The 12,121-nt window shown below is 35.7% G+C and overlaps 1 protein-coding gene across 5 annotated transcripts in view; it reads left to right on the top strand.

The window, feature by feature from the left end:
- Positions 1 to 12,121, top strand: part of ATRNL1 (attractin like 1) — a 432,328-nt gene that overhangs the window by 115,383 nt on the left and 304,824 nt on the right. For all 5 annotated transcript variants that reach the window (XM_086899053.1, XM_086899052.1, XM_086899057.1 and 2 more), the window contains one exon: positions 812 to 949. In XM_086899053.1, coding sequence (XP_086755179.1) covers positions 812 to 949 — 138 coding nt within the window. The remainder of the gene's footprint in view (positions 1 to 811; positions 950 to 12,121) is intronic.

Below are 12,121 nucleotides of genomic sequence, written 5' to 3'. Positions count from 1 at the left end.
ATTATTCTGGGAAGATTAACATTGTGATTTTGCTTCAGGAGTGGTCAGTGCTTTCTGAGTTTTCCCAAAATATGAAGCTCTGGAGTGGAGCTCTGCTGCAAGATCAGTGGTTTATAGTGGTGTTATTTGACAAAAAGCAATTTTATGGTCTCAAGTTAAGGTGTGAAAAAATTATGTCCATAGGTATCCAATTTTTTTCTTAACTTTTACCAAAATTGACTGTAGTGAGGAGGGACTGGAGCTGTTTAATGTGGTCCTGATGTGCTTAAAATTGCTTTGTATACCAAAGCTAATGAGGGTCAGGGCAATTAAAAATTAGATAATATTTAGTTAATTTATTTTGGAAGTTATCTCTCCCCACTAGGTATGTTTAGCTGTGAGTTCATGCTCTCCACCACAGAAAGGCTTCACATTTGCATTGTAGGTATTGGGGTTTTCGTGGAGTCCCAGTTAGTGACTTACTACCTCTTCAAAGATTTCTGAAATGCCTGGACAGCATTTTAAAGCTGTAAGAACTAATTCGATCACTCCAATGGCAAAAAAACCCAAAACCTTTCTCATAAAACCCCCCTTAAAACTTGCACCTCACAACAGAGTCAGTTTTTGTGTGAATTCTTTTTGTACTGCAATGCTGTTTTGAAGAGGTTCTGTGTCAAAATGCAAATATATTTATGCTGGTTATTAGTCAGGACTAAACTCCTCAGAATCACATTTTACTACAATTTTATATTACAGTATTTGTATGTATATAGAGATGATTTTGTTCCAAAGACCAGTTTAGTAATGAAGCTTATAAAATATTTTATTCCAGCTTGCCAGTGTAACGGCCACAGCACCTGCATCAACAGCAATGTGTGTGACCAGTGTAAAAACCTAACAACAGGAAAGCAGTGTGAAACCTGCATGCCAGGATATTATGGAGATCCCACAAATGGAGGACAGTGTACAGGTAAGTTCTTCTACCAGAAGGAAAAAGAAAAATATCAAAATGACATTTTATGTAATGTGAATTTAAATGTTTATAATGTAACGTGAAATTAACTTTTCTTTAAAAGTTAGAAGTTTATTTTATAGTAGAGATGAGCTGATCAGCTAAACTAATGATTCAAAATCAGATTAATATATTTAAAGAGAAACCCATTCAGACTCATTTTGCAATTGCTGCTCTCTCAGGAGGAGGAAGAAACTCCCTTGTTGGACCAACGACTCAAATGCAAAAATCAAACCAGGCAGCAACTGACAGAACCAGAGGACACAGTCTCAAGCTGTGCCAAGGGAAATATAGGTTGGATACTAGGAAAAGCTTTTTTACAGAAAAGGATAAAGTACTGGAATGGTCTGGCCAGGGAGGTGGTGGAGCCACCATCCCTGGATGTGTTTAAAAAGAGACTGGATGTGGCCCTCAGTGCCATGGTCTGGGTGAGGTGTTAGGGCTGGGTTGGACTCAATGGCCTCAAAGTCTCTTCCAACCCCGTGATTCTGTGAAATTATTTCAGAGAGATGTCACTAAATTCCACATAAATAATCCTGTTAGAGGCAGTTTGAAGGTACTTATACATAAGTCAGTATCTGCCAAAATGTCTGGTAACACTGATTTATAAATAAATATTATTTAGAAAGATTATAAATATGTGATGCTAGTGGAGAAATTACTCATTTAACAGACCAAAAATGTCTAACTCATGTATAGTTGAAACAAAAAGGTTTGGTATGCTGAGGGTGGCAAGGCACCCATATTTGTTCAAAGTTTATACAACAGTTTTTAAACTGCTGCACTGGAGTATTCTCCTTGAAATGAAGGACAGAATGAAGTCCAATACTCCAGATGGTTTTTGTATATTGCTGTAGGGCTGCTTTTTCACTTCCATGGGTGGTTTTAAAGTCAACAAGAACTCCTTCCCTTAAAAGTAAAGAGGAACATACTATGAAAACTCAATAAGGTTGACTTGGAATCCAGGAGGGTGCTGGAAAGTTTTTGTCCCACTTTTTCTTCCCCATTACTGATGTTTCTTTACCCAGACATTTGCTTCTCAAGGAATATTTCTTCATTTAAAAGGTTTGTTGGTTCCTCAGCACTCTAATGTGCAGTAGGCAATGCATAAAGCTTCACATCCAGTAAACTCAAGCAAGATATGTAAAAATTGTGTTCAAGGGGATAGAAAGATTAATGTCTAGCCTTATTGACAATTGAACATTTTGCTGAGGCTTTATGATGCTTTAAATAATTCTTAATGGTTCAGTTTTTTTCCTGAAGCTGACAAAATGTTCTTTTGCTGTCTGTATCACCTTTATGGCAAAATGATGTATTCATACAGCTTTTATTCTTCAGGGATACATTAGCTATCAGCCAAATAAGCATTCCATCACCTTTTGTGAAATATGTGTGGTGCAATAATGGCTGAAATCAATTTATAAGACCAGTAAAATTATAAATTTTACAACTTGTTTTTTCAAACCTAGACTGTAAGAATGCATATTTTTATTGGTAGGCATGATTTTAACAGGAGATATTTTGACAAGAGAATGCTTTAAAAAATAAAAATGGTAATTATTTCAAGGCTTTATCTGCTATGGTATGTTGTATTTTTTGTATAGAGCCCATAATAAATATGTTTACATCCTTGGGGTATTTTGAAGGATGTAGTCACTATGAACTGTTGGATTTTCTACAATACCATGATTACTGTGATAGAGGTGCCCAAACTGTGGACCAGGGATCTCTGCAGGAAAAAGTACCAAAGATCCATAGGTAAATCTAATCAATGTTACTGGGATTTAAGAGGACTTTGGAACCATTACTGGGATCAGGCACAGTGCAAATATAAAGAAAGGAAGTAATGGTTCTGTTTCTTTTCTCCTTCATTAAGCTAATGCTATTGCTAATGCAGAAAATAATTGAAGATGGCTGGAAATTAAAACCATAATTAAAATAGAAACATACAGAGAAAAATATGAGTTGAAGAAAGGGTAACCCAGTTAGAAGCTGAACTTAAGTGTGACTGAAATAAAGAGAAAGTAAGACAGGAAATTATATGAAAAAGCCAATCAAGGGACAAAAGAATGACAAGGAGCTAAAAAAATACCCAAACCAGTCATCTGTATAGTTGCATCTTGTGTCACTTTGCTGCTGCCAGCTGAGTTTCTGCCTGGGCCCCACCAACTTTCCTTTTCCACTAAACTCAGCCTTTGGTTCCATGGCTGCCTGAACACATGCTACATTTTCCCCTTGGAGCTTCTGAGTAATTACTTTGAGGATGCAGGCTGAAAACTTTTTAAAGGCATGACAAAGTGGTGACTGTAACTCTGAAAGTACATCTGTAATACCTCCATATTCTTCATGGATCGACTTGCTGTAGTTACAGGGATGTAGCTTGGTTTTGAACTGGAGGGCAGTCAAGCTGGGGACAGAGGTTGTGCTTGATCTCTGAAGTGGAAAGGTGAAGCTGTGTGCTCTGGGACAAAAACTGCAGGTTGTTTCCCTAGCACACTCATGACATAAAATAACTTTTTCCCAGTGTCGTGACGAGAGTACTTGTGCATTCAATACACATAATTACGTTTTCTGCTGTCGTGATATATGTACTTACAGGGGAAAACTGAGCTCTTAGTTTAACTGTTAGTGATACAGGCTAAAATGATTTGCAAGAAAACCTTCCTTTTTTTTATAGTCTGCATTAGCCCTTGTTGTTCCTTAGATCCCTGATTTTGAAAGGAAGCAGGAGGACGTGCATACCAAGCCTTGTGGTCCTGGGAAAACTTTTATCTTTTTTCCTTAACTATACCAATTGTTTCCTAAATCCCTTCTGTTTATACTCCAAGGAGGTAGTTCAGAAAGCTCTAAAGAAATGACTGTCCACCACAGAGTGATCGATTCTGTTCTGACCTTTGTCTAGGGATGGCAAATTCTGTTAAAATACAATTATTTTTTTCCACTCTGGTACTAATGGTGTCTTTACAACTGTCATCAGATAGCTGATACATTTCTAGTAGTATTGCATATGTTATGCTATCAAATTACTATGGAATGAGTAATAGTTGTTATATAAAAAAGATATAATTCAGATTTCAAAAGGTTTTGAACAGTTGTGATTAAAGAATGGGTAAAAAAATTGACTTTTCTGGATTTTCACTCACTGTAATTGCTGACATTTCAATAGCTTTAAAACAGATCTAAGGACTTGCTTTGCATCCTGATATGATGCAGGCTTAGTAAATGTGACAAATCTTGCAGAAGGACAAAGAAAAGATGGAGGCATAATAACAGGCTTCAAATGCATGAAGGGAAGCTGAAAAGAGAGGGAGATGAAAAAGTGCCTTCCCCCACGCCCCCATTTTGGTTGAGGAGGAAGTAATGGGATTAGGTTGCAACAAGAAAGATTAAGGTGGAATACAAGGAAAAATTTTTACTGGTTAAACTGTGAAAGATTCCCTAAATATGCTATGAAATGTGCATGATCACTTACACTATCCTTTTTAAATTTTCAAATGTCTCAGGCTTTGGAAACAGGTAGGGAACTAGCTGATTTTTCTTTAGTCCTAATATTCTGTACTGTCTTGGAGTCTGAGATCTAGAAAGCAGGGAGGTATTGAGTAAATATAAAGTATTCTGATTATATAGGAAAAGGAGCTGTTTACAGCCATATGGATATGGATATTTACCATATTTTGGATCCTGAATGTTACTAAGATGTTACTAAGTTGTATAGTGCTTGCTTTTGAATCTGTAGCATTTTAGTTACTGTGGAGTTAGAAAGCTTTCCATGGTATGCAGGTTTCCCCTGGAGCTGAGGCTCTGGTTTATTTGTGTCAGAAGTGTGTGTGGTGTTTTGGTTGCTGATGGGCAATAGTTTGGCATTGGTCATATTTTGAAGAAATAATTACTGTTCTTTTTCTTGAAACAACCACACCTAATGCCAATAATTCATTTAAATCCTGTCACTTGAAGTGTCTTTTCAATACAGAGAATGAGAGTTAGAGTTTGTATTCTTGGTGTAAAAATGAGTTTTATGTTCAGTTGTCCTAAGATGTGGCTTGCAGTAAAGATATATGTGCTCCTTCAGTTCTTTCTGACATTTCATTGTACAAATATATAGTTTGAATTACTTTATATTTGATTCATTGCTGCATTCTGTACAAAAATCAGTAATAAATTTCAGGGGTCTTTTATGATAAGGGAAGTTCTGTGACCGTAATCTGTTAGTTATCTGTTCTTATACAAATTAAAATGGTTTCAGGTAGTCTCTGGTGTCAAAATAGTAGCCATAATAGTAAATTAAATTTATTTCTTACCTTAAATTATGAAATATTTTAAGTTGTACAAAAAGATTTGCATTCCTTCTTGGAAATAAATGGTGGTGCACAAATTAATAAGTCCAGACCCTGTACACATGCTTAAGATTTATCATCTAAACACCCAGTCTAGCAAAGAAAGCATGAAGAGAGAGTACCACTCAAGTTACCAGGTAAAGTTACAGGATCCTTTTTAAGAGTTATTTCAATGTGCAAGAAAATAAGAGGGAAGGTGGAGGTGAACTGGGAGCATGAGGGAATAGGGTGCTCCGGGAAGAGGCAGGTTTGGGTTTCCAGGTCAAGCAAATCCGTGGGCAGTCCTTGGAGTGCAAATTCAGTGCTGTCAGCCTGTGCCAGAAATATTGAAGTCACCAAACCCTGTCTTGAACACAATCAGGCACATTCTGTATTGTGGTAAAGATTAGATGAGAGAATCACAGCTCAGCCTTGTCTGTTCCTGGGATACCTGGGGAGCCTTTCAGTCTGAGGTGTTGAAGAGCTCAAAGGCAGACATTCCAAATCACTTTGATTAATTTTTTTCTAAATTTTGCTCAAGTCCTATTTAAGGGATGATTTTGAAGGCATGAAAATTAAAATTCAGTAATAGAAAATTCATTGTTTAATTGGATTTTGGAAATAAAGCAGCTTTGACTGTAGGTGTGGATGGGTCCTGGATTGCTGTCTTGGTGGTTTATCTTGGTGTTTTGTTTTCTTCAGGGTCTTGCTCTGTTATGTGTTGTGTGTCTGGGAAATATGCAACTTTTAAATAGAAATTGTAGAAAAAATAGAGTTGTATGTGTACTACAGGCTGCACATAAAGTACCAGAATAAAGCACTATGGGAGATTGCTTGGAACAATTTTGTTTCATCTTTGTGATGTTTTTTAGTATTATTTTCAAACTTATTAATCATCTACTTAGTTGTCACTGTTAAAAAAATTGCTCTAGCTGCTTATCATCTTGTCATTTTCTTTATGCATGGTATTTTAAAAAATTATCCTTACAATTTCTGAGATGCCAGGAAAAAATTCTTTACAGTAACTAATGACACAGGCAATGAATGTATAATACATTTAATAATAATAAGATAACGTAAGCATTTTGCTGTATTGTCATTTTCTTTAATAAGGGGAGAATACTGCAAGCAGCATTCAGTTTTCCCAGAATTGTGCTGCCATTGTTGCTTTTACACAGAAAGAAACTGTGAGTCCCAGCATAGCAGGAACGTTGTCTCTTAACTTGCACTGATTGTTCTCTAAGCAGCCCTAAAAGGCACCTGATGACCATCCTGTAAAAGCTTCCAACCACAGAGGCTTTGGGGTGATTTTTTTAAGCAACTCTGTAGCATTTCTCTTGCCTTTATAGATATTTTCCTTTCTGTTATCACACATTGGACATTCGTAATAACAAAGGCAGCAGCTTCCCCCCACATTTGGTTTGTAATCATTGTTTGGAAAGATGAAGTTAATCTTTTACTGGTAACTGATTTTTTTACCAGATCTTCAAACCATTATCAAAAGCCAGTATATTTTTAGCAAATATACACCATGTGTGCATCACCTGTGTTTGTACACATATGTGCATACATCTACACATGCTGCTACTTGAATGCATTCCACACGAATTTTGACATCTAAACAGGAGCCATCCAACTGGCTTGTAACTACAGGAAATGTCTCAAGACATGAAAAAAAGTAAATCAGACAGGTATCAATAAAAGACTAAGTTGTCAAAGTTACTTTACCTTAGGTGAAGGACTTTGGTGAAATTTAACCCAGCATTAATTGTATTGATACACATTAGTGATTATTCATGTTGGTTAAAAGAATAAAAACTAAAACTTCTTAGTGGTGTGTTGACACCAAAGTTATGTCTGAAGGATGATCTTCCATGGTGTTCAAATCTTGCTGTTCAGCAAATGTGATTATTCTGCTGAGTTACTGACAGCTGAGATGTGGGGTTTTGAGAGAAGAGGCCAAGGGTGCCACAAGCCATTACTTCAAGTGTCTGTGAAAGGGAGACATGAGAAAGATGTTAAACTCATCCAGGCAGAAGATTGACAGTGGTCTCCTTGGATTTTAGGTTCTATTTAACTTTTAAAGGTGCCTAATGGGTGACTTCACAAATTGTTTTCTCTGGCACTATTTTCTGTCCTTTTTACCTATTCAGCTGTGGTAACCTTCATAATGTGTTTTCATCATGGCCCTCTGTGGAGGAACTGATTCTGATTTCCTTCTTCTCCAATAGAAATACTGTTAAAAGCTGCCATGGGCACCCTCAAGAACAGACAGAGCTCTGTTCCTGTAGGGCACAAAGGACAATCAATGTCTTAGATATTTTAAAAGATAATTCAATTTGATTACCTAAAAGTAATTGTGGGGTTCCTCAGATGGGCTCCCTACACCAAAACCCACTCTAATGCACATACTTTTAAGTAATATGCATTCTAATTTTTTGGCAGCAAAAGCATCAATTTGAATTTGGTTATCTATGGAAAAATAGAAGAAATGTGCTAAAGAAAACCAATTGGAATAGATGCCTGGAAAACTGGCCCTAAGAGCCCAGGGTGATGTAAACAGGATGCCTTTGCTCCCCACCCATATTCTTAGAATATAGTTACACATGTATAGATGAATATGTACACAACATTTGTATGTGAGATTTTATGGACAGCAGACTACATAATTTCACACATTACAGAAAGCAACCTGTCTTTCATAAAGGAAAAGTTGATAACATGACAAGGAAAACAATCTTTTATTCATGTCTTTTTTTAACTAAAATCGTTGTGTATGTAGTTGATAGAAAGGTACCTGCTAATTTACATTTAGACTTATTTTTCAAGGTTTCAAAAAGTTATTTAAGCAATGAGTGAACAGAGGGCAGCAGTCTTAATTTTTTACTTTAATACTACCTCTATGTAGCTTTAAAATTACCTGTAGGGATAGGGCAGGTAGAGAAGCATCAAATATAAAGCATCCGAATATAAAATTTTATGACTTTATTCAAGACAGTAAACATAGAAATGGGATTGTTTCCTTAAGAATAATTTTATTTAGTAAATATCAAATATGCTGCCATTGTACTATGAATTTTGGTATGTAAAACACCTGTTGACTTCAGGAAGTGATGTATGATGCTATTCCAACAGGCAAAGTTAGGTGGGTGCTGTTGGCCTGTGAAGTAGTTTTTTGGAGTCCAAAAAGGAGAGAGAAAACCTTGCATTTAGAACTTCATTAAGAGACAGCTGTAAACTTGGATTTTTTTAGTTCTACAACATATAGTTCTGTTTCTAAAAGTTTTCTACTCAAAAATCTTATGTTCTAGCACCATGAGTCCTGTTAAAGTAGGGCTAAGAATGAGGGCAAAGAGCTTTTAATGGAAATCTGCTGGAAAAACCAGAAATGTAGGATGCATTAATATCCTTAATTAGCAGTTAAACATCAGCAAAAGCATTTACTTCTGCATCTTCCCAAAGCAGAACAAATGTTCAAACAGGAGTTTTGACTCTCTAAGACAGTGCAAAATGGCAGTTTGGGATACAGAGGTTTTATATGGTTTTTCTATTTAGCTGATTTAATGTCTAGCATGTAGGGAATTGTATTTGTGGATTTCACTGGGGTAAGAGCATGCATTTGGCATTCCATCATTAGCTGCCTAAGATTTACAGGAAATTTTGTATTAGGATAAATATTGTGTTCTAGAAGCCTTCTTTTCACAGTGACTAAGTATGAAATTAAAAAAATCAAAAGTATATTTTAGTCCAGGCACCTTGAGGTTAGTCACAGAAAAAAAAAAGGATTTTCAGTGGACTGGATACTTATGACACAAGACCACAGGAGTCTGTGGTGAATAAGGACATTTTGTATAAAAGAAGGTAAATGTTGGAAATCAGTGGAAGAAAGAGTATAGTGTGCTTTTGTACTGTCTTCAGGTACTAGCATATGGAACTAACTTAAAAAAACCTGTTTGCTTGTACATTGGTTTATAAAAAATAGTCTGTCACAAGTTCACAGCAAAACTCTGTGATAAGAAGCTCTAATTTAAGATTATTCATACAAAGAAAATCTCACATGCTAAATTCCAGAAGATAACATGATTTTGTTTCTGCTGTACAAACAAAATATCTGAAGGTTTTGACAAATGAAGGGACTGTCAAGAAATCCCATTTTGCAGTAGTAGTGGTGTTTTGTTTTGTTTTCTTTAATTTATTTTTATATGTTTCAGTATTGAATAGAGATGACACCAATGTCTCGGATTTTTTAAATAAAATACCTTATCACAGAATAAAAACACTTATTATTAACTAAAATGCTGGAATTGCTCTTAGTAGAAGGAAAAGGGCTTCTTGGTTCATATGAAACACAAAGAATAGGGATTCTAGCACAATAAGCTATTCAAGAAATGTTGTTGCTTTTTGCAGAGATTGTTAGAGTAGTCAGAATAAACACTCTTTTAGGAAGTTTTCCCCAAAGGTGACTTGAAAATTTATTTTCCTTCAATGAATGCTGTTTATGGAACAGTGGCCAAGATAATCTGACCACTGAGGGAAGCCTGTGCTTGGGTTTAGTTATGAATTTAAATTAGGTTCACTTCTATCAGAATGTATTCAAAATTTGTCCTGTGCCACTAAACCAGAAGTGGATTGCCATAGGACAAACTTAGTTGAGGAAGTTTGAAAAAGACAACTTTAAAAATTACTGTTCCAGTTTTTTTTGATTGCCAAGCAAAATGTGCTAAGCAAACTTCTCAATACACTGTTAATTCTTGTGTACACGTATACATTTCTTTTTGATTTTTTTTTTTTTTTAGATTAGAGCTGTATTATAAAGTATGATTTCTAGAACAATTAATTGTAAGTTCAAACAAAAAACTCAAACTAAAATTAGGAAACTTTTTATAGATACATTTGTATTCCATAACCTACTTAGAATAATCTTAAGTGAAAGACCTGGAGTTACACTTCAAGGAAAGTCATCTTTGTCAAGTATCAATAGACATTTAGATATTCATAATTTTATGAGAAAATAAGAAGGAAGTGATGAATGTAACATGGTTAACCTCCAGAGAGAGATTATTTGCATGGCCATGGGATTTTATAATGTTATGACAGGATACCTGTTCAACATGTTTAACATTTTTTATGTTTTTTCCTTGACTGCATACAGAAGACTTTTATGAACTTCCTGTCAAGTAAAACTGTTTTAATCTACCTCTTGACTCTCTAAATTTGATTTTACTTCCTAAAGCAGCATGTATGTGCTCATTGCAGAACGATCTGATTTTAGGAATAGTCAGCATGGCAAAGCACTGGTTCAAGCATCACCTTAGGATTGCTGTTGGAACGATTGATTGTGGAGAACCACTGACTTTTTTTCCTTGCTTAAGAAAGTTTTCTTTCCATCCTTAACAATCACAGTGTAATTGTGTATTTAAATCACTAGTCACCAATTTTATCAACTACTGTTTTGTTCCTTAAGCCTGATGGCTACACTAGGCTGCTTTGCATAAGTGTAACTTCTCCATCCAGCCAAGTTGATTCTAATTTACTCAAGTGGAGTGGAACAAGGCAGCTTTTTTAAAAAGAAAAAATCTTAAACTGTTTCTGAGGTCTACTATGCAACAAAAATATCTGAAACAGTAGAAACAAGTAGGAGGACAAACAGGAGAAACAAGTAGTAGATCCTACAAGAGTAGGAACAACTTGTACTGTCTTAATCTGTATAAGTAGCAGGCTTTTTGTGCTTGTTCAGCATCTTATCCTGAGAACTAAGAATTCAGGCATCCTTTAATTGATCACCACTTATAGCTTTTATAGATATTGAAGAGATACAGCAGTTTGATTTATATTATATTCCTTTATCTCTGTGCTTATTTAATCTACTTGCAATGATTGATGACAATTCTCTTGCTCTCACTGATGTTAGTGATCAAGTCCTCCTGCATGTTCTTGTGGAACACAGTTTCTGACAACGACGAATGAGTCACTCTGCATTCTTATTCTTGTGGTTTTTTTCATGTTTACATGCTATAAATTTATTTTATGTGATAAGGAATATTTATAAAATGTATTTCTGATGTGCTGTCTGAGCTTCATATCAGTATGTTCACCTTTCTAATGAAATGTGTAAATCCGTTGGTTTCCAAATGGTGTTCCTAGAGGAGGTAGGCAGGGTATGATTTAGAAACTTTCAGCTGTCTAGAGATGTACTGATTTTGTCAGCCTCTGATAAACAAACATATTTTACCTGTATTGAAGGAGATGTCAAGAGCTCATGTAGATGCTGTGTCTGGCTCAGGAGGCAGCGGGGGCAGGCAGCTGCAAGCTGAAGATGACATTTTCTTAAATCACTGTTACTTGATCCTCAAATAAACCTTTGAGTAAAGCCAGTCTTCTCATCCCAAAATGCAGTGGAAAAAGCAGGAATTTTGCTTGTTTCTAATTTCTGCATCTCCCCTTCTATATGTGTTTTAGATTGAAATGGTCACTCCTTTCCCTAAGGGGGCTTGGGAACCCCACTTCAGCTGGTGAGAAAATAGATTTTGAGGCATCATTCAGCCCATTCCTCAACTGATGGAGTGAAGAACCTCAAAAAAACTTGTCAGGGCATTTCAGTTTGATTGCAGTTGATTCTGTCTTCATTCTCTGAGTGCTAAATGAAACACATTATAATGCCAGACCGCATTAGTTATTTAAGGAAAGAAAAAGCCTCCTTTGCAATGGAATACATTAAAAATCAGTCGTATTTTGTACCTCCTAATAGCTAACAGAGGGAAATGATTTGGTGACTTCTTTAAATTTCATGACATTTTTGCCTGATAAATTGTGTAAG

The sequence above is a fragment of the Cyanistes caeruleus genome, chromosome 8 (genome assembly GCF_971803275.1).
Source record: "Cyanistes caeruleus chromosome 8, bCyaCae1.hap1.1, whole genome shotgun sequence".
Lineage (NCBI taxonomy): Eukaryota > Metazoa > Chordata > Aves > Passeriformes > Paridae > Cyanistes > Cyanistes caeruleus.
The sequence above is the reverse complement of the archived record's forward strand: the minus strand, read 5'-3'. Positions and strand labels throughout refer to the sequence as shown.